This window comes from Pteropus medius, unplaced genomic scaffold (genome assembly GCF_902729225.1).
Source record: "Pteropus medius unplaced genomic scaffold, Ma_sr-lr_union100, whole genome shotgun sequence".
In the NCBI taxonomy this organism is placed as follows: Eukaryota; Metazoa; Chordata; class Mammalia; order Chiroptera; family Pteropodidae; genus Pteropus; species Pteropus medius.
Window position 1 is genome coordinate 7576214 of NW_024342471.1, and position 21379 is coordinate 7597592.

The 21379-nt window shown below is 54.3% G+C and overlaps 2 protein-coding genes across 4 annotated transcripts; one reads left to right on the forward strand and one right to left on the reverse strand.

Annotated features, from left to right (window-relative positions):
- Window positions 1–4526: 4526 nt before the first annotated feature.
- Window positions 4527–21285, reverse strand: NECAB3 (N-terminal EF-hand calcium binding protein 3). Of its 3 annotated transcripts, XM_039864094.1 has the most exons (13): window positions 20189–21285; window positions 18232–18256; window positions 16912–17020; window positions 15843–15868; window positions 15530–15627; window positions 7638–7774; window positions 7229–7347; window positions 6994–7073; window positions 6836–6889; window positions 6268–6380; window positions 6016–6093; window positions 5418–5509; window positions 4527–5322 (listed from the first exon to the last, which is right to left on the reverse strand). In XM_039864094.1, the coding sequence occupies exons 1-13, from the start codon at window positions 20666–20668 to the stop codon at window positions 5294–5296; spliced, it is 1440 nt and encodes a 479-aa protein (XP_039720028.1). In that variant the 5' UTR covers window positions 20669–21285; the 3' UTR covers window positions 4527–5293. The 3 variants fall into 3 exon arrangements, with proteins under 3 accessions (XP_039720028.1, XP_039720029.1, XP_039720030.1); XM_039864095.1 differs by lacking the exon at window positions 5418–5509 and having other exon boundaries at window positions 4527–5417; XM_039864096.1 differs by lacking the exons at window positions 4527–5322; window positions 5418–5509 and adding an exon at window positions 5516–5662.
- Window positions 12935–14473, forward strand: ACTL10 (actin like 10). The gene has a single exon (XM_039864100.1). It carries the CDS (start codon window positions 13071–13073, stop codon window positions 14259–14261), a length of 1191 nt encoding a protein of 396 aa, XP_039720034.1. The 5' UTR covers window positions 12935–13070; the 3' UTR covers window positions 14262–14473.
- Window positions 21286–21379: the final 94 nt, after the last annotated feature.

Below are 21379 nucleotides of genomic sequence, written 5' to 3' on the forward strand. Positions count from 1 at the left end.
GATTGCTTTCATGTTTTCCTGTCTAGCATACTGAACTGGACATCTCTCTTCACTTGATTTATTTCTTTGGGATAGTTTTCCAAAGCAGGATTTCTAGAACTGACCATTGATTGGATCCTTGAAGCATACGTTCAAACTGCTTTCTCCGAAAGCCCACCCACCAGCTTGCCATGCCTCCAGCAGGCCCTGGGTCGTACTTCCACTGCTCTAGGGTGGTCTAACCAGCTGTGACATGACAGACTGATGCAGGCACACCTGTGCACACCTGTGTGTGGAGTCTCGGTCTGTCTGTCCAGTTTCCTGGCCAGTGACCTGAGGCAAGGTGCTGGCCTCTGCCCTAGACCTACTTCTGAGTAAACTCTCCTGAGAGGCTTGTTGGGACCACCAGCTTCACAGGCCCACAAAGAGCAAAGGGAGGGGTTGGTTATTAGATCTCAGGGAGGAGAGCTTGGCTGTGGCCTTGGTCCCAGAAGGTAAAGTGGAGGCTTAGCTGTATGCTTGTTCATGCACGTGGTGCCAACTGCCTAACCCTGCAATCTACCATCTAGAACAACTACAGGATCTTAACCTTGGGACAGCCTAGCACAAAAAAGCACGTTTGGTAGACAAATCGCCAATCCACAGACTGCCTTAGCTCTGGAAAAACGGACCCCAGGAACTCAAGTGATCATATAATAAGATATTATGTTAAATTTGCTGTAGCAGTGGCAGACTGAAAAATTTGCCATTTCCATAAAACACCCAAATGCTGGATAAATTCTGATGAAGGTACTTGTAACTGCACTGCTGAGGTCACAGATGAGAAATTGAGTAAACAAACCACAGAGGTAGTTGAATTCAAAAGAGGAAACCTGTGCGCCATAGGAGCAAAAGAAATTCCAAGAAGTCAGTTTGAGGGATTAGCTGCCTATAGGGGGAACAGGAGACTAGACTTTGAGCCTCTACTAAATGTAGAGACAAAAGTGAGACTGCTCCATGAAGCCAAGTCACTCTCACTTTGGCCTCAGTGAAAAGGCAAGCAGGGAAAATCTGCCTGTCTGCAAAGGGAATGAAGCAGATAACCTCTGCCCCTACTGAAGAATGAAAAAGAATCTGACCAGAGACCACTTGGGTCTGCTCTCTCCTGGGGCTGAGATTCAGATTTTCGTTACTTCAGAGGTCAAAGAACCCATGGGTTGAGAAATTAAGATGATTCCAGGCTTTGTAGTATCTCCTGGTATCTGGCAGAAGCATAACTGTCAATCATCTAGAGAAAAAATCAAAATAATCATAATATTGCATATCGACCAATTAAGTATCCAAAAAAGTTACTAAACATCCAAGGAAATGAGCCACTATGAGGAAAAGTCAGCAGAAGCAATCATCAACTCAGACTCCTGGGCCTTCAGTCATCATTATCAGATACAGAATATAAAATAACTATGAAACCTCTAGAAAAAAATTAGCAAAAAATACAAGACTAAAAATAACTAGGCAGATAGCCTTCCAGAGGCCTCTATTCTGGGAGAGACAAAGCAGTAATCTGTTAAAAAATAAACATAATTAGGCAGATTTGAAAATAGAATTCTGGAAATGACAATCGCTGAAACAGAGTACTACTGAATAGCATATTTCAATGAATTTGAAAATGAGTGAAGCATTACTATATGATTCTTTGTTACAAAGAGATGGAAAATGGGTTCTTTCTGAAAGAGGATTGTGAGAGAAGAGCCCTTTCAAATTTTACCAAGCATAGAGTCAAGGAGCCTATTGACTTGTGTTTATCAGTACAAAGGGGGAAAAAAATGGCTTGAGATGATGATACAATCTCAAAATGAGCAAACATGCATCGACCTAAACCCATCTTGGCCCTCTGTGCTTGTTTCCAACTGCTAGATTTTGAGGGTGGTGGGTTGGATATATCCTCTCCTCAGGCATCCTCCGTCTCCAGGGTTGGGGAAACCAACAACCCCACCCTCACCCTTGCCTCATTACCCAGGACGGCTTCATTGCCTAGTGTCGGACGCCCTCTTGTGGATAGATCTAGACGGACTACCTCTGCCGCTTCCATCCACAAGTGAGATTCCTATCCAGGGCTCACGCTCCAGTAACTTTTGCCTTCTCCTTTGCACCTTTTCTGAGGCTGCCTTCTGCCCCACAGGTTCATCTAACGTTTTCTGGGTGCCTCCTGGGAAGTTCCAGAAATGATCATGCCCTGGCTCCACTATCACCTACCTTCCCAGAGCTGGGCCCTGGGTTGTCCACATCAGAACCATCCTCCATCTCATGCTGTGTCCCATGGCTCTTCCTTGCTGCCCCATCTGCCATCCTACAGCCCCAAGGCTTATAATCAGCTCCACCCTGGGCTGATTTTCATTACTAGAGGATGCCCGAGATCTCCCTTAGCACTGTTCACACTTGAGAACAAATAGCTATTGAGGCCAGGGACTAGATCCATCTTTGTGACCCACAGAAAAGTACTTGCTCACTGAGCCTCCGTTTCTTCATCTGTAAATTGGGGGTGCTGATGATGCCTACACCATTGGGTTGTCGTGATCATATGGGAGTCACCCTAGCATAGGACCTAGTACCCAGGAAACCCCCATAAACAGAGGCTGCTATCACAACCTGCTGCTCTCTCTGCCAGTAAGTGATTTCCCTGAGGATTCATCTTTGTCCTAGTATCCTGCCTGGAGCCTAGTGTCTTAAGTAGTATTTGTTTGAGGAATAACTTTGTGAAGGCCCACCTAATTCTCAGGCCCTTTGTTAAGCCCCATAAGCATCTGTGTTAAGGGCACTTGGTATGCATGTTTCTCATTGAGAGCTGGAGGCTAATGGCAGCCATCTAGATTGCCGCTGTCTCTCTAGCACCTGGCCTGGCACTGGGCCAGTCCCCAGGACAGGTTTGAATGTGTGCAGGTGAGTCATTGGCACAGGTGGGAGGAAGGTGAGGGAGCAGGTGCAGGGAGTGGGTGAAAGGGTGGGGAACAGCAGCTGGTGGAAGCAGCCAGGACCTCTCCCAGCTTCAGTAGTCTGCCTACCCTTGACCTGGGTACTCTCACCAGCCAGGGACATTTCACCATCCCCAGCACCCACCACGGAATAGGTGCCCAGTGGATGTTAAAAAGAGATACCAAGAGCAGGGCATTGAGGGCATGGATTAGGAAAGGCAACCAGACCTGATGGCCTTGACCAGCTACTTAAAGGCTAAGGAAACGTTTCTGTAGGGAGTGGGGATGGCCATGGGAAGAAGTTTTTTAGTTTTGTTTGCTTTAGCTATTTTTGTGGAGGAAACAGAAGAAATTAGAACACAGAATAGAAAGCACAATGATTTCCTCCTGCATGGGCTTCTCTGTTAAGGACAGACACTGAAACCTGGACAGACACCTGTGACTCAGGTGCTGGCAGCACTTTTTAGGAACTGCCAGGGATCGGGGAAGTGGGGTGGCAGAAGGACAGCCTGGCATGGCGCTGGACAAGGAGCCATCAGGGAGCCCTATGCTTGTTTTTCTGGCCTGGGAAGCCAGGCCGGTGAGAGCGGCTCTGTGTGACCCTACAAGTCTGAATTCCTGCCGGGGTCACCGCGGGGAAACCTCAGAGAAGACCCTTCCTGGAGTCTCAGACTACATACACCCTGAGCTGCTACCATCTGAGCTGCCTTCCTGGCCATGCCCCAGTGCTCAGCAAGGACCTGGCACCACTGGGGCATTCAGGAACACTGGCGAAATGTCACTCAGCTCACTAAAAACCTACACAGCTTCCTCAGGACGAAGTGCCTCGGAGGCCCTGCTCTTCCCCGCCTTGGCCTCGGCCCACTCCCCCCTCCCCCAGCATCAGCCCACTGCTGGGCTTCCTTTAGTCAACAAGGCAAGCTCTCCTCCTCAGAGCCTGAAAAACTCCTGACCCCAACACACCCCAGACCAGGTCAGAGGCCATCTTGTTCTCTTGTGGAACCATGTGCCTCCCCTTTAGAGCCCTTGTCCATGTTACTTACCTCCCTCTGTGCCCCCAGACCCTTCTCCCCAGATGGCTCGAATGAGGATCCCACAGTGGCTGGACAAATCAACTCAGCCATTACTTTCCTGGAACTGCTCTATGTCAGGTGGCAGGGGTGGTCTGGAAGGGGGTGAGGAGGGATGGAGAGAGAGGTTCTCTCTGGGGACAGGTCTTCTCACAGAACCAGCCACGCTCTCTGGGACCCCGAGAAGGCTCTGTGCTCAGCCCCCCAATTCCACAGCACACCCTACTGGCATGGTGGGGGGTGAAGCTAGAACCTCCAGCCAACTTTGAAAGCACTGAAAGCAGAGACCATATCCACTCCCCTTTCCCAGGTAAGATGCCAGAACCAGGGTTTGTGTGGGGTGAGAAGGCCCGAAATTGAGGAAACCTGGGTCAACAGCGAAGTTCTCACCGTCTGCAGGTAGGGGGGCTCAAGATGGGAACTGGTTAATTTCTGAAGAACGGCTTCCCACCCTGAGTCTGTGGTCTGAGATGCAAACCAGCCCCACAGCCTGGCCTTCTTGCTGAGGGAGAGAGAGGACACAATACCAGAGGAGACCACTGCCTTTATTGTCTCTGTGCTGGGGTTCAGAGGTGTCTGGGGCAGCAGGTGACTCTAGACCCAAATTATTAATACTTGGCAAGATCACCTTGGGGTTCCCATAGAGTCCTGAGTATGGGTGGGCATGAACATGCAAATGATATGCAAATGACATGCAAACCAACCCAGGATCTTCTACATGTCTCCAGTGCAGCCAAGAGTGCAGGAAGAGTCTGGAGCCTGCCAGTTCAGGAGGGTGAAAGGGATACCCAAGTCCTTATCTCACACCGCAGATGGATCCAGCCCAGCCTCAGGGGTCAAGGTTGAGGAAGGGGGTCCCTGAGCATCAGCCTTGGTTCTGCTGCTGGTTAAGGAAGAGCAGAAGCCTGGCCCCAAGACAGCAGGAAGAAAGCAAGGCACCCACTATGCAGCCAGACAGCCCAAGGCTCACCCAGAGAAGCTAGGAATCCGCCCTGGGTCACAGCGAGGCAAGGGCAGAAGGGACCAGAATCCAGGCCTCCTGAGCCAGGCAGAGGCCTCAGAAACCAAAGCTACAAACAATAAAATATACTGATAAAGAAACAGAAAGCAAGCAGCCCAGTCCTTGATTCCTGGGCTGAGAGTCTCTCCACCGGCTGGTCTGGGAGGCCTCTGACAGCCAGGCCCCAGGTGTAAGAGCAGCAGGTCCTGTGTCTCGGTGCTGAATTGACTAGTCCAGAAACTCCAGCAGGAAGCAGGCAGGGCCCCAGGGTCCTTGGCTAATGCAGGTCAGGCTCAGTTATTATTTATAATCCACCAGGAGGCTAGGAGTCAGAGGTTGGGGGTCAGAGGCCATCAGGGGCCCACTGCCCCTCCCCAGGTCCCAGGGCTATAGAGAGGATCGGGAGCTGCAGCACACCTGGGAAGAACACAGTGGTGAGGGTGTCTGGAGCCCGCAGGTGGTCGATGAGGATGCGCTGGAAGGCCTTACTGCAGGCAGACTGCTGGTGCCTGGGGAAGGCCGTGGAATGGACTGAGGCTCAAGCTAGTCCTCCGAAGATCAAGATCACTTGGTTAAGAGCTCCCCACTGCCACCCAAGTCCTGCTGCCTGGATTCAGATATCAGTCCTTCCTCATACTGGCTCTGAGCCTCAGTTTTCTCCTCTGTGAAATGGGACAATAGTGTCTACTGTACTAGGCTACTGTGAGGATCACATGAAGTAAGGCACAGGTGCTTGGCATAGGGTGTGGTACAGTGGTGACAGTGTATATTCATTGAGTATCTACTGTGTACTTGTCACCATGTTCAGTTCTTTACACATCGTCTCATTTAGCTCATTGGAGAGTAGAACTGTTATCACTCCCATTTTGGAAAGGAGGCCACTGGGGCTCAGAGGGGTTGGTAACTCTCTTGAGGTCCCACAGCCAATAAACAGGATAAGACGATTTAAGCCCAGGAGTGGCTCACTCCAGAGCTTCTACTCAATAAACATTAGCTGTTAGACCACCATTCATACCTTCTCCAGGAGGCCTCATCCTGCCAGAACTCGTACAAGGTGAAGGAGGCATTATCCAGCATCTTCTGGGCAGACACACTGTGGAGCCAAAGAGATGGGCCAGGCCAGGGCAGGCCTGGGATGCCACCACTGCTGCCCACCCAGCCAGGGGTATCTAATAGGAGCCCTGGCCCAGGACACGCAGCCCCCGCGCTCCTCCCAGCTCATTCCCCCACCTTCCTTGGCTAGCCCACTGGGCAGCTAGGGACTCACTGCAGGCAGTGGGTCTGGGCCCCTGTGAAGTCCACGTAGCAGCGCAGGGCACGATGGAAGTCCTGCAAGGCTTCTTCTGCCACTTGCACCTGCCTCTGGGCCACAAGGATGTGCTGGCAAGAGAGGCAGCCCAGTAAGCTGGAGTAGGGCATGACTTACACCAGACCCAGACTACCCGAGGTCAGTGTCCTGCCCCAGTACGGCTCCCAACCTCCCTGGCTCCATCTGACTCTTCTCATCACCAAGTCGCTGCCTTGATCCAGTCATTAGCCCACTCTCCTGCGGTATGCCATCACTTCTAACTGTCCCCTCCAGTCTCCGTCCACACTGCCCCGGAGCCAGCTTTCAGGAAGGCAGAGGAGGGAAACTAAATCCCAGAGAGGAGCAGTGATTTCTGCGGGGCCACAGAGCAAGGACCAGAACCTAGCACCTGCCTGCCAGGCCTGGGGGATGAGGACTGGGGAAAAGCTGGGAAGGGTGGGTGGGTAGCTGACCCTATGAACTCCCTCACTTCATGAGCGAGCACCTCCTAGCCCAATACCCAGCCCCGTCCCTCTCCCAGACTCACCGAGTCAGGCCCCTTGGTAAGTACCTCTTCATGTAGGGGTTCCAGCCGGGGGGCCTGTGAAGAACACAGAGTGTGGGCTGGGCCCCCAGCATGTGCCTGGCTTGGGCAGACTCCAGAAAGGTCCACTCCCATGGGGCACTGGCCACATGGCCACTCACCTTGCATTCAAGCTGGTCAATTAGCTCCTGGAGACGGTTGACCTGGAGCCGCCACTGCATCTCTGCCTCCGAGCTCCGCCCTGAGGGTAAGGGTCCATGGGGGCATGGCTGGGGTAGGAGGTCTCTCAGGTTGAACTGAGGGGCAGCGGAGGAGCAGGCACCAGGGGACACTGGGGAATGCTGCATTTGCTTTGGACTCTCCTTAGCCAGCCCTCCCGCCATAGCCCAGGCGCACCTATGTCAGAGGAACCAGGAGACCAGGTGGGTGATCGACTAACGCTCCGCAAAGCCCTGCGCCCTGCCCGCCGGCTGCCACAGGGCCTGCTCTGCACCTCCGTTCTCTCTTCATATGACCTAAGGGAAATAGAGGGTTGGTCCACTGCTGGCAGATCCACAGGGCCAAGGACGGGGACCCCAGAACAGGGCCAGGCTTGAGCGAGGCAAGACAGGCTTCCCAGAACATTGAGGCCCCAGCCTCAAAGCCAGCATCCCTCTCACCTCTTCTCGGCCTCCCTGCCCAGAACAACAATCTGGACTCCAGGATGCTGAAACTGTGACATGTGGTCAAAGCTGAGGGACTTGGAATGTGAAGATAATGGGCATTTGTGAACTGGACCCACAGGTTGTCTGGACTCCTCATATACCTTGGGCCACGGGCCTGGGTCTCCAGGGTATCTGATGCCCCCTCCAGTGAGCTTTGCAGGGCTTGTAGCTGGCTCACTGTCTCCCGCAACAGGAAGCGTGTCACAAACTGGTCCACCTTGGAGGCCCGCTCATACTCCTGGGGGCAGAAGGGGCATAATCAGCATCTCTTGGCCCTAAGCATATATTTATTAATGGGGAGCCATTCCCCTGCTCCCCCAATCCCTGTCCATCAGAGCAACAGTGGTGATGTAAAGAGCAGAGGGCCTGCAGAGCTGGCATAAGCAGGAGGGCATGGGAACTGGGAGCAGGGCCTGGCCCCCCTTTCTGGGAAGTATGAGGCCAACTTAGAGGAAGGCATCTACATTCTCTGGGCCCCAAGGCCCCTTCCATATTGAGGCCACCACCTTCATCCAGTAAGGCCTCTGCACAGTTAGGCTGTTGGGGTTGGGAGTGGAACAGATCACAGGACATCTAAAGACCAATTTTGACACATAAGGCAAAATGATGGTATAATGTGATCCTATACTCACCAGCTGGCTGCAAACTCACAGTCTATACATGCATATATAATTCACTCCTTCAACAAACATTTACTGAGCACCTTTTACTGGGAGCTGCAGACACAAGACAGCCAAGTCACTGCCATCAAACACACACACCCCAGCACTGAGCCCAGCCTACATCACTAGCCTCCTCCAGCTCCCTCCCAAGATGGAGAGACTGAGAGGCTGACCAAGTGCCAGGTTCTCAGGGCTGGCGTAGGGAGGAAGGGGTGGCGGGGCAGGGAGTTCCAGGTATCTGCCCTCCCTCTACAACGAGCCCCAAAAGCACCATCCATCAAAGGCTTTGTCTTCTGCCCATGACCCGCCTTGGCTCAGCCATCAGATGAGCCCTGTTGGACCAGGCTTATGAGCTGAGAGGCAAGGACAGAGGGGAGGCTAGGTCCTCTCATTCTCACACAGGCCAGTAGTTTCTGTCCTCTCTCTAGACTTCTGCCTTACTCGACTTCCTTGCTATGCTCTGAGCTCTCTAAAATCCTTCCGATAAAGTCCCTTTTGAGTGTTTAAGATGATTAATCAGTTTCTATTGCTTGCCGCCAAAGAACCCAGCTGACACAAGCACCCACTTTGTGCCAGGCCCTGTTCCAAGCAGAACTTCATTTAATACTAACAACTTATGGTCACTAATTAACCCCATTTTGCAGATGAGAAGACTGAGGCCTAGAGCAGTTGATTACCTTGGTCAAAGTCACACAACTAGTTAGTGGCAGAGCCAGAATTCAAACCCAGGCCACAAAATTCCTCTGTACTCATCACTAAGCACTTTATGAGCATCACCTCATTTAAGACCACTAGCTCTTTTACAGCTGAGAAACCAGGGCCAGAAGTCACAGAGTGAGTGAATAGAGCCAAGATTCGCCTGTAGGTTCTAGAGGAGCTCAGAGCCTGGAGCTGGTGAGGTCAACCCATGAGGTCACAATGTGGGGACAATGCTGGGGCAGAGGGTCCCCAGCCAGAGGGCAGGGCAGAGCAGCATGGGCCGTGGACCACAGTGTTGACCAGTCCCGCCATGGGAAACAACAATTCCCACAGGAGGACCAAAGTGCCTAAGCAGGCTGGCAAGGAGAGGCCACCTGATATGGACAAGGCCTGGGGAAAACAGCAGTTCTCCAGCCACCTCAAGCAGAAGCCAAGGGTGAGTGCTAGGGGATGAGGGGCAGGTGTGGGTAGGAGGGGATGCTGGGAGTCTAGGCCTTGTGGGAAGAAGGCCCAGGGGCATGGATGAAGGGGTTAGAGAACCTCTCCTGAAGATGAGGGTCCCAGGAACTCATGTGGATGTGGATGGGGTTCTAAAAGCCCAGATGGGAGGGTAGAGTCCAGAAACCAGGAGGTGGATGACACTTGGGAGTCAGAAGGGTGGGCAGGAGGAGAGTCTCACAACCCAGATGGATGGGTGGAGGTCCCGCATGGGGAATCAGCCCTGGTTGGTATCACTAGGCCTATGGGCACCAGGAGTTCCCTCATGCCTCCTTTAGAACCCCAGCCTCAAAACATGCTACTTTTCCCCCTCTTCGAATGTCCAGAGGCCCTAGATCAGGGCCGTGGTGGGTGAAGGTCCCAGCATCAAAGCTGGGAGGGGAGGCAGGGATCCTATAAACGTGGACAGAGAGGTCTCATGAGGTCAGCCTGGGTGGGTAAGGGTTTTCAGGGGAGGAAGGGGCTGGGGGCTGGCAATGGATCAGGGTAGGGCCCCCATCCTGGGCTTGGGAGGATGGTGGGAGTCCCAGAAACGTGGAGCGGTTAGAGTTTGGGAGATAGAACCGGAGTGGGTGAGGGTCCCCGGGAGGAAGGCGGAGAGCGCTCTTTCCCCTCACGTTTCTGCCCTACACCCAGACCAAGATCGTGCTGCTATTCCCCTTGGACAAGCGGCAGCAGGTAGCTGAGGTAGCAGCGGACTCTGGCGCGCAGCCCGCGGCCGCTCAAGTGGGCTCCCAGGCAACGCCACCCATGATGCGAGGTGCAGGCGATGGCGCTGAGCGGCAGGAGGGCGCACGCGAGAGAGAGATGAAGAAGATCCTGGTCTTGCTGCTGTTGCTGGACGCACGGCTGCAGGAGGGGCGCCGCGCAGCAGGCGGGGCCACGGCGGGGCCGATTCAGGGGGCGGGGCCAAGGCCACGCAGGGTTGGCTGCGGCTCTACGCGCGCCTGGTGACCAAGAACCAGACGAGTAGCGAGACCGACCCCTCCATGGAGCAGCCACGCAAGCGGTGCCGCTGCCCTCGCCCACGGTCCTGAGTACCCGGCCCGGCCCCCCGGGCTTGGGACCCAGCCCAATAAAGAGCGCATAGCAACCCTGATGCCTGTTAACTGAGGTATCGGGATGTGAGAGTCACAGAGATGAACAGGCGAATTGAGGACGGACCAACGGCCATGGGTCAGAGCCAAGGCTGTTTTTACCCTCTCCTTCCTTGTGACCTAAGGGTCAGAACACCTGCCCCAAGCTGGGGAAGGGCTCCCTGCCACAGTGCAGGAGGGAGGCTGTTCCTCTTCCCCTCCAACTCCAGGCTTGAGTCAGACCCTGACAGGTCTACAGCCCCAAGGGAGGTGAGCTTGGGCAAACCCAGGCTTGACCACCCAGGTGGTGAGGCCTGTATCCAGCAGAAGATTGACATCTCCAAAAGTCCCCAGCATTCACAAGTCCTTCTTAGGCAGAAGGATGGTCCCGGCAGACACCGCCTTTGGAAACAGTGAGGGTCCTACAGTCAACAGGGGTGGGGCCTGAGACTCACATTATGCCTGTGAGTGCAACCAGGAGAAGAGAGAGGCTGGGGTCACTGGGCCTCTGACCCCCTCACTCCTACTCCTCTCAGCCTGGTAACCCCCAAGGCACCACAGTCATTCATCTCCCCAACTACCCCCTCCTATCCCCTTCCCCACACTTTAGCCAAAGGCTTCTTCCAAACCACTTAGGGTAGTTCACTCTGCTTATAAACTCATACTGGTTCTCCATTGCCCACAGGGAAACACCCAAACCTATTTGGGAGATGTCCAGGCCCAGGCCCAAGACTCAGTCTTACCCTTTAGGGCTTCTCAGTGGTTTTCATGCTCACCTCTTCTCTGGCCATATTGTCACTTGTCTCCAGTTTGAGGCTCACCAACCTAATTCACCCATGAAAGGCCTGGCACAATTTCTGTGGGCAGCAGCTTCTCTTCAAACCCAGCTTCAGACCCTAAAACCTCCTCAGCTCTTCAAAACCTGCAGCCTGCTTTCCATTGGAAACCAACCTGAAAATGTCCCCTTAAGGTCCCAGCTCAAAAAAGCCACAGGCCTGGCTTCTGCTGAATATGCACTTTCATCACTGTCAACCGGATCAATGTCCTCTCCACATTGCCTGCATCAGGCTAGAGTTTGTACAACCCATAGCATCTCCCCTGCTACTTGTAAGAACCAACCCTTCCCTACCATACACATGGTTACAATCAGGGTAACCATGTTCCTCAGTGTGGCCACACCTCCCGGCCATAAGCCATTGGCCCAAGTTGGTCCTATCAGTCCCTTCCCTGGGACTATAATTCAGGAGTTAAAAGAGACCGTTTTATGCATAGGTTGAAGTCATTCTTCAGAAGAATAAAAAGTGTAGAGCCAGGGTACATCCTGGGTTACCCACAGTCAGACACTGCCTCTAGTCTGTTGCTGAAACCTGATTTCACCCTTGCTCTTGGTATTCATAAGATATACAAGATCCTTGTAATAAAATCCCTTTTAGTTAAGCTCATCCAAGTGGGTCTTCAACTTGCAACCAAAATGATCCTAAAGAGAATAATGAGACTCTGCAGAGGCCTGAAGCGGCCTCTTTTTTGTGTGTGAGGATTACTACCTTTTGGAGAAAGAAGCTGAGCTCAGGAAGAGATTAGGACTTGTTTAGGGGTGCACAGTGAGTCAACTTCAGAACTGAGTCACAAACTCAGGCCCACCTGAGTCCACAGGTGGAAGTCCCTGAAGGTAGTGTACCTCTGTGGGCTGCCTGGGCCCTTCAAGGCTGAACACACAGATCCTCGGAGTGACTCTACCTCTGTGATTAAGAGCTCTCTCTCTTCAGCATTGAGAGGGGAAGAGCCCCACATTTGGCTAGAGTATATATCAGATTGGCTGTGCTGGGCAGTTGAGGCCAGACTCCTTGATGTCCAAATCACTGCCCTTAATCCTGTCCAAGGAGAGAGGATGGGTCCCGGGAGTTTTTGCTGGGAGAGAGGACTGCAGAAGCACAGCAGGTGCCGAGGACTGAGGTCACAATGAGTCCAATCCAAGTTCTTTTCCGTCCTCCTCTGACCACACCCTCCCACCTCCACAACCAGGAACTACTTTGGTCAAGCCCAGGTGAGAAGTCTAAGACACTGCCTCAGACTCAAGGACTGGGCTGGACTTCTGGGTCCCCAAAAGGGAGATATATATGTCTGGATGACATTGCCACAAGGCCCACTCATTCTCAGAGCTGCTCCTTGCGGCTTCTCAAAATCTAAAAGGATTTGGCCCGGCCCTCTCATCATCCACCTCTGCCAGGCTGAGGCGGGGAGCCGCACAACAGAGCTGTCTTGAGAGTGAATGTGGGGCCTACCTCAAGATGGAGCGTGGAGCCTTGAGCCGTGAGCCAAAGGTAGGCAAGTAACCACTGGTGGCCTGCGACGGCGGAGACTGACACTTGAACCAGAGGCGGGGCCCCGGGCCTAGGGGCGGAGCCAAAAGCTGAAAAGAGATATCCACTCTGGCCAGAAGAATCCAACCTCAGGACCAGAAAGTAGAGCCAAGAATTGAGAACGATAGTTATCTAGTCCATCAAAGCAGGGATTTAGGCCCAAAGAGCCGAGAACTGAAAGGTGGTCCTCCAACGAGGCCAGCTGGGGCGGAGCCTCAGGCGAGGAGTCGGGGTGGGGGATGCGACCGAGTCTCTGTGGGCAGAGCCGAGCCGGGAAGGTGACGTCAGCATCGGGGAGCCGCAGGGTTCGCGGGCCGCCCTCATTGGGCCGCATTGCCGTAGTGGTGGACCAGGGCTCAGGCTTCACCAAGGCGGGCTTCGCGGGCGAGCATCAGCCACGCCTGGTGCTAAAGAGCTCCAGCCTGGTGCCCAGCTGGGACCGGCCCGTGCTGCCCGGGGCGCCGGGCTGCGAGCTGGCGGGCGGTGTGGCACGGGCTCACCCCATCAAGCACGGCGTGGTGGTCGACTGGGAGGCGCTGGAGGGTCTGTGGGAGCGCCTGCTAGTCGGCGGCCTGCAGGTATACCCGGAGCAGTGGCCGGTGCTGGTGAGCGACTCACCGTCGGCACCACCCTCTAACCGCGAGAGGGTGGCCGAGCTACTGTTCGAGGCCCTGGCAGTGCCTGCGTGCCACATGGCCAGCACTGCGTTGTTGGCGCTCTGCTCCACTGGCACTTTCAGCGGGCTGGCGGTGGAGGCGGGCGCGGGTGTGTGCCACGCCACACCCATCTATGCGGGCCACTCGTGGCACAAGGCCACCTTCCGGCTGGACGTGGCAGGAACCACCCTGTCGCGCTACCTGCGGGACCTGCTGGTGGCAGCATGCCCCAATCTACTGCAGCAGAGTCTGCCCCGAAAGGCCATCACACAGCTCAAGAAGCACTGCTGCTATGTGTCGCTGGACTTTGAAGGTGACCTCCATAACCCTGCCCGCCACCATCCGGCTAGTTTCTGCTTACGCAATGGGTGTTCTGTCTGCCTCAGCAGCGAGCGCTTCCGCTGCCCGGAACCCATCTTCCAGCCTGGTCTTCTAGGCCAGGCTGAGCCAGGACTGCCCACACTGGCCTTCCAGGCACTGCAGAGGGTGCCGGCACCACTGCGGAGGCGGCTGGCTGACACCGTAGTGCTGGCTGGTGGCTCCACACTTTTCCCTGGCTTCACTGAGCGCTTGGCGATGGAGCTGGAAGCCCAGTGCCTGCGACACGGCTACGGGGCACTGAAGCCACACCTGGTGGCCAAGCCTGGGCGTGGCACAGCTGTGTGGACAGGTGGCTCCATGGTAGCTTCATTGCGCTCCTTCCAGTGTCACTGGATGACCCGGACCATGTACCAGGAGTGTGGCTCCAGGCTGGTACACGAAGTGTTCAACTGAGTCATATCGGATTGAAGGGGGTGGTGCCACTGGCTGCGAGCACTGTTTATGCTTGTGCGCACACATGTCCAGTGGCAGAGGCTCGGTGGCCTGAGCTGAAGCTCTATCAGAAGCACCAAGTGCCAGATAAAGTCTCAAGTGATTGATGCTGGCAAAGTCATGGTGTGGTTATGGGTCACGCCCTACCCCTTTCTGGCCCAGGAGGAGGTAGTCCAGACCCCTAGGGACCTTACTTGGACCTGCAGTTTGAATTCCCCCTAACCAGTGCCAGCTCAGAGAATGCCAGTCCAGCTGTCCATACCCAGGCCTTGTTTCCAGGGCAATAAGGAAGATGATGCCCACACTTGCATATAGGCAGCAGACACAGAAGTCACCATAACATGCCAACCCCTCGTCATGTGCCATTTGGATTCCCATCCCATGCCAGGCCCCAATGGGTAACCCTTTCAAAAGCTACTAAAATCCACGTGAAAGCAACCAGAGGGGAAGCACTGTCATCAGCTGATCGTGGACTCGCTGAGGCCCTCAGTTTCCCTTTCTGTTAAAAGTGAGTTCAGGCACTCCCAGGCTTGCTCACTGCTCCCTCCCAGCCCCCTTATTAAGGATTATGGGACAAAGGGAGGTGGAGACATTTCTTAAAGAAACACACAAAGAGATGGGTGGCTTATGGGTTTTTTGAAGTCACCACACAAGGGCCTGGAGCCCTGGCTGTGAGCACTGTTTATGCTTGTGCACACATGTCCACATGTGCTCAAAAACGCGTGGATGCAACATGCCCATCTATTCCCGCACATCCTCAGGACAGGCTCCACTCCACCAGGCTCTGCACCCCAGCATGGGCCTGTGGACACATGTTAACATGCCCCACCCCCAGCTCATCCTTGCTGGGTCCTGGGCTTGATACTCCATAATAGTTAGGTCTAGCCAATAATAAAAACAGTAGCAGCATCAGCTCCAGGTATTAAGCGCCTATTGCGTGCCAGGCATAGTTCTGGGTGCTAAAGATGGAGAATAAGACAGACAAAAATCACTGCCTTCATTCTTATTTAATTATCACAATGTATGGAGGCAGGATCTATTTTTATTCCCAGTTTACAGATGAAGAAACTGAGGTCCAGAGAAGTAAAAGTGCACAGAAAGTGGGAAAGACAGGATTTGAACTCAGGCCTCTAGCGCCACAGCCCCAAGCCATGATAGTGGAGGCTCTGCCAGCACAGCAAACACCCCCTGCCCTCATTCTGGGCCCCACCATCAGCTTCTCCACTCACCAGCTTAGTGGTATCCATGGCAGTGAGCACTGCACGGTTGAGCGACTCCAGAGCAGCCAGCACAGGCCGGTAGACACCTAGATGTTCTGAGAAGTAGTCTGCAGGAAGAGGAGGTCCTCGAATGTTCCAGCTGCACCTTGCCCCCACCTACCTACCCCCACCATCTACCCAACCTGAAATTCCTCAGCAACGAACCACGCATCACATCCTGAACCCAGCCCACCCTACTCCATCAGGAGACCAGCAACAGCCCCTCATCCCATCCACCTGCCCAGAAGTCCCAGGAGACAGAAGCTCCCATGGGCCTACTCACCACACAGTTTCTCTGTTTCCAGATTGCTGCAGGGTAAAGAGGAGGTACCCTTAAGACCCTCAGACTTGAGCCTAGTGAACGGGACTTTGAAGCCAACATTTCTCCCTCCTCCCCACCCAACTCAGCCTACCAAGCACGGGGCTCTTGCTTCCACCTCGGGTTAAGTTGCTCAATGGGAAGAAGCCAAGAGGGTTGTGGGGGAGCAAGGGTACTACTGTCCCATCAAACACTCTCTGAGGACAAAAATTCAGACCCGCTCTTGGCCTCCAAGGGGATTTCAGGCCAGGGAAGACAGATGTAGACACACGCCAGAGAGGAGTGGTCAGAGCTGGGAAGGGGAAGCCAGGGCTGAGGAAGTCCAGAGAAAGCATGGGTATTACTTGGGAGGAGGGCTTCCTGGAGGAGAGACTGTCTTTGTTAGGCCTCGAAGGGCAAAGAATTTTACTGGAGTGTCTGGTGGGGGGAGCGGGTAGACAAACAGTCCAGCCCAAGCCTCAGAATGGGGAGGGGAAGGGAGCATGAGAGCCTGAGTCTAGGCACAGGAGCCAACCCAGAGTCTGGAATTTATTCTAAGGAAATGAGGGTAGAAGAGGAGAGGGAGGGACAGCTGTGTATGTGTGTGCACCCATGAGAAGAAGCATGGGGAGGAAAGTATGCAAACTCATGCTAAGGCCTGCAGATGTGTGAGCACATGTGGGAGGAGTGTGGGAGTTCATGCACCTGCATCCACAGGTGGAAGCGGGCATGGCCCAGCTGTCCCCAGGTATCCTCTGGTCCCTGTATGAAGCAGGAATGAGTGGGGAGGGGCACCTGTGGGCTGAACCATGGGTGGTGACTCAGGCCTGGCTATTTTGGGGTCTCAGCTGAAAGGAGTACAATTGGCAGAGCTAGAGACAGGGAGGCGGTGAGTGGGTGAGTAAAAGTTGGCACCAAGCCCTGGCGCCCCTCTCCCTACCACCACCACCCCCTCATTCTTCATAAGAAACTAAAGCAGCAGGGGACACAGTAGGGTTGAGACAACCTGGCCTCACATCCAACCATGGCTCTTCCATTCCCCTCTCGTACTCACTCAGTAGAATGCCCATCAATGCCACTGAACAGCTCCTGCAGCTCCCTGGGGCTGAGGACCCCATCGGCAAAGTAATTCTGGAATTCCTCAAATGAAAGCTTACCATCATCTAGGGGGAACATGGAGCAGAGTTGGCATACCTGACCTCTGGCTGCACCCCTGCCTGCGGGTCCAGGGACCCTGAAAGCCTCACAGCATCTTACAACCACTTAGCCAGATGGAATGGGATTCTGACCTTGGTGGGGGGCCTGGCTGTTGGGGAAAAAAAGATGAGGGCCCCTAGAGGTGCCCACTTAAGGCAACATGGCCCATTTTGCAGGCAGACAAGGGACAGGGCAGTACACAAGTGGTATTGGGTAGGACTCAATAAATGTTTGCTAAATAAAGAAATAAATGAAGAACAGCCTGGGATACAGCCAAATCATGGCAGGGCCTAGACATCACTTGGACTTGGGGGCCAAGCCTCTGCTTCACATACTGACCAGCCTGGCCCCAGGGTGTTAGGGACCTTGGTGCTATAAACCCAGGCCCTTCATAGAGAAGCCATAGGAAGGCAGATGAGACCTTCTTAAGGATTGGGGCCTCTATAAGCAGCAGGCTGGCTCCAGAAAGAATGCCCTTCCTGTCACAGGGGGCATGCAGCAGAGACTGAGAGCACTGAGAGGGATGGCCAAAGATAGTGGGTATCTGACCTGTAAGGTCTCTAAGCAGATAGGGCAAGGAAAGTGGACAAAATGCTCTGATCCAAATGAGACCATGTGTCCTGATCAATGTGTTGAGACACATAGTGTCTACCAATTTGAAGAGACCCAGGGAGAAGGGCCAAGGGGTGGGGGACATGATCCTGTCTCAAGTAGGCTGAAGCACAAAAGGGTCCGAAGACCCCAGATGAAAATGGGTCAAGGCTGACTGGCCACCTCAGCTCAGACCCTCAACTGGCTGATCATGGTAGAGGGGCCTGCCCTGGGTCATCTATGGGCAGCAACTTGCTCTTGGGGTCCCCTAGCGGCTCCTGCTTTAGCTTTCAAGGTCTGAGACTGCCCAGCACCCAGGACAGAAGAGCTGATTCCCTGAAGCCAGCTTTATCCTGCCCCAACCCTCCCTGGGTTCAGATGGTTAATCATGTGGAGTTACTGAGCCCTCTAAAAATCTAAGAGTAAACCCCCCCACAGGGCCTCATCTCCATTAGCCCATCCTTCCCAGCCCCTAACACAGCTAACCTGGAGCCAAGCATCACACAGACCTGGATGCAAGGCCCACCACTTAAAGGCTATGTGACCTCAGGCAACCTGTTTCACCTCTCAGGGAAGCCAAACTCACCATTCTTGTCTGCTCGGCGGAAAACCTAGAAAACAAAGGGTCATGGATGGGAGCTGAGTGGGGCCTGGAAAGGCAAGAGGCCCCCACCCAACTCAACAGGGCCCCAGCTGGCCAGCCTGCCCCCAACCTTGCCTTTCTTCCTGCCCAGCCTGGTCCCAACCCCCTACCCAGCTCGGCCCTGCAGGAACTTTTCCAACAAGGGGGGCACAGGAAGAGCACACAGCAGGTCCCACTGCTTGCTGACTTCTCCTGCAGGGCCTGGCCTCATGGGGGGTGTTCCAGGCCAGCTCCCTGTACCCCTACACCTAGAGTCCATCACAAGTTCTATCTGATGCATCAGTCCTTGGCATCGTCCTAGCTTGCGGAAGGCAGGGGAATGAGCCAAGATGCGGCCAGAGGATCTTGGGCAGCCGTCCCAGACCTGAGCCCTCAACTCTGCTGTGTGGCCATGGTCCATCTCAGATTCTGCCCACTCTGGTCAGTTTCCCTGTGTGCTTGGCGAAGACCCTGACATGCAGGCAGTGGCTACTTATTCGTTAGTGCCTTAGTTTTCTCACTAGCACGTGGGGGAGCAGGCTGGGGTTAGCCCATCCAGGGCTGGGGCTTCCTATGAGGCCAACTCAATGTGTGTGTATGCGTATGTGAATATGTGTGTGTGCATGCAATGAGGAGTGAGGGTGGTAGAAAGCAAGGGAGGACCGACTGTATTTATGGAGAAGCAGAGGTGAAGAGCAACAGAGGCAGATAAACAGAGGAACAAAGTCAAGATATGATCCTGTCTCTCCCAGGAACCAGAGACTCCCAGATTGCCCAAAGCAGCCCAGCAAAAATGAAACCAGGAGCCCTGGCAAGGAGCAGGCCAAAGCCTGGACAGAGAGCCCCTATCATCCAGGTTCTGAATGCCCCTCTCTGCTAGCTGTTGTCTCAGGGTTGGTGAGGTTCAGGGATGAATCCTACTAGCCAGAAGCCTGATTCAGAGGTCTACCAGTGGCTTGAGGTCGCCTAGCAGCCCTGTATGGCCTGGTTAGGGCAGATGGAGATACTGAGGTGGGGGTACTAAGCTGGGAATGAGAACACCTGGGGCCACATTCGGTGTGCCCCTGCCTCCACGTGTGATCTCAGATAGACCCCTACCACCTTAGGCCTTGTTTTTTCCATCTGGGAAACAGGAGGGTCAGGTTCCTTCCAACCAGGAAGGCTGTGGTCAACACGCTGAGTCACTGGGGGCAGTGAGGAGGGGGTAGGAGTATAGCCTTTCCCACTGGCAGGGACCTCTGGGAGGGGGGGCATGAGAGGGTCAGGTAAGGACTAAGCATTGGGGTGAAAGGTGGGGAAGGGGCTCAGAACAGTGACTGAGGCCTAGCCAGACTGGTCCGCACTGGTGCCCATGGGGGCTGCAGGGCCACCTGCACCTCCAGGAGGGTTATACAGAGAATGACTGTGGGCAACCCTGACCAACTTCGGGGCCCCACAGTCCCTGGGTCAGGTCTAAGGGACCTTGGGGTCAGCACTGGGTCTTATTCTTCCAGGCCCCCTGCTTGGATCAGCCCAGCCTGGGGCTGCCACAGAGGGGTACCATGAACGTTCCTGTGATCTAGTGTTAACAGCCCCCACCCACCAGGCACACACATGGATTGGGTTCGGGGGTGGGGTAACAGGAGCAGTGCTACTGAATCAGAGATAAGGTAAGAGAAAGAAAGAGTGAAAGACAGAGAACAGGTTACAAAGGCAGTGAGATAAAGGGACATGGAAACAGACAGCTGAGAAAATGAGACACAGACTGGGCCCCAAACAGACCTAGAGGGAGAGACACTGATGGACATGGGGAAAAACAGTTGAGAGAGACACAGACTGGGTGAGGGGCGGGGGTGAGGGACAAGGAGAGACAGGGATAAGACCTGCGAGACTGATAATCCCCAGGGCCGGAGGGCTGACGCCCCGACTGCTCCCCACTCACATCCTGGAAGAGCGCGTGTCCAGAGGGCCCAGCGACCGGCACAGGGGGTCGGGGCGAGGGCGGCCGGATCAAGCACACAGTGAGCAGCCCCGTGCATGTCATGGTGTCGCCACACGCTCGACTCTGGCTGGGATGAAGCTCCGGACTCTGGGCGCCGCCGCCAGGGACTTGAGGGGACTGAAGGGGCCGCCCGCCCATTGGCGCCGTGCGCACGCTCAGGTCCCCGCCCCCGAGGCTCCACCCCCTGTTCAGACTGGCCTCCGATGCACCTCCAAGCCCAGCTTTTGGAGGCAGCTTGTCAAAGCTTGCGCACTCTGCAAGACCCCTGCGAGAGCCTCTTGGGGACCTGTTTCCCTGTCTGGAAAAGGGGAGCAAGTTCCAGCCTGTAAGTGGATGAGCCGCACAATGGAAACTACTCGACACCAAGTCCCTCCGTGGTGTCACCACCAGAGCCTCCCAGAGGAACCACACACAAGTCATTCCCAAGGACTGGCTGAGTAAATGACCTGTCAGCTTGGGAGTACTACAGTCAGAGAGCACTAGAGTGATACCTTGTGGGCAAAACCTGCATGTGACTACACCTGAGGGTCTGTATCTTTTTTGCAAAATGGGGATAATAGATGTGCCATAGGATTACGAAGGGGATTCGGACTATAAAGGGATTTAAATGGGCACTGACTCATGGCCCACCTAAGGGTTTGTTAAACATAAACAGATCGCTGTGGTCTGCTTCCAAGTCCACCCTCCCCTCTGCCATTCCGGCCCCCTCTTCAACCCATCCTTCATACAGAAGCCAGAGGAAGCTTTTAAAATACAAAACATTCCTCCCCAGACTCACCAATGAGTCCTTGCTTCCTGAATAAAAGCCCAAGACTGAACTCTCCCCTCTGGCCCTCACCTCAGGACTCCAGCTGTACTGGTTTCTCTCAGGTACTGCTCCTTGCTCCCTCCTGTCCCGGCGCCTTCGCCTATACTGCCTTCTGTTTGGTACATTCCCATTTTCTTACTCGGTTAATTCTTATCTTACAGCTTTCAGCTCAACATCCCTTCCCCCCTGATTTTGAGTCTCCTTCAACAGACCCTGAGAGCCCCATGAAGGAACACACATCTCCAGAAACTGAAAGATCCTGAGAGACTTGGTCAGTTGTAATTATGTGTTGCATGTTTACAAATGCCCAGAAACATCTGGAA

Excerpts from the sequence above, each read along its gene's own strand:
- ACTL10 (XM_039864100.1), top strand. The coding sequence starts at position 13,071 with ATGCGACCGAGTCTCTGTGGGCAGAGCCGAGCCGGGAAGGTGACGTCA.
- NECAB3 (XM_039864094.1), bottom strand. The coding sequence starts at position 20,668 with ATGACTTGTGTGTGGTTCCTCTGGGAGGCTCTGGTGGTGACACCACGG. Across the intron at positions 7,775-15,529 it reads CCATGGATACCACTAAGCTG|GAGTATGAGCGGGCCTCCAA; the intron begins GTGAGTGGAGAA and ends TTCTGCCCCCAG. Across the intron at positions 6,890-6,993 it reads TTGACCAGCTTGAATGCAAG|GCCCCCCGGCTGGAACCCCT; the intron begins GTGAGTGGCCAT and ends TGTTCTTCACAG.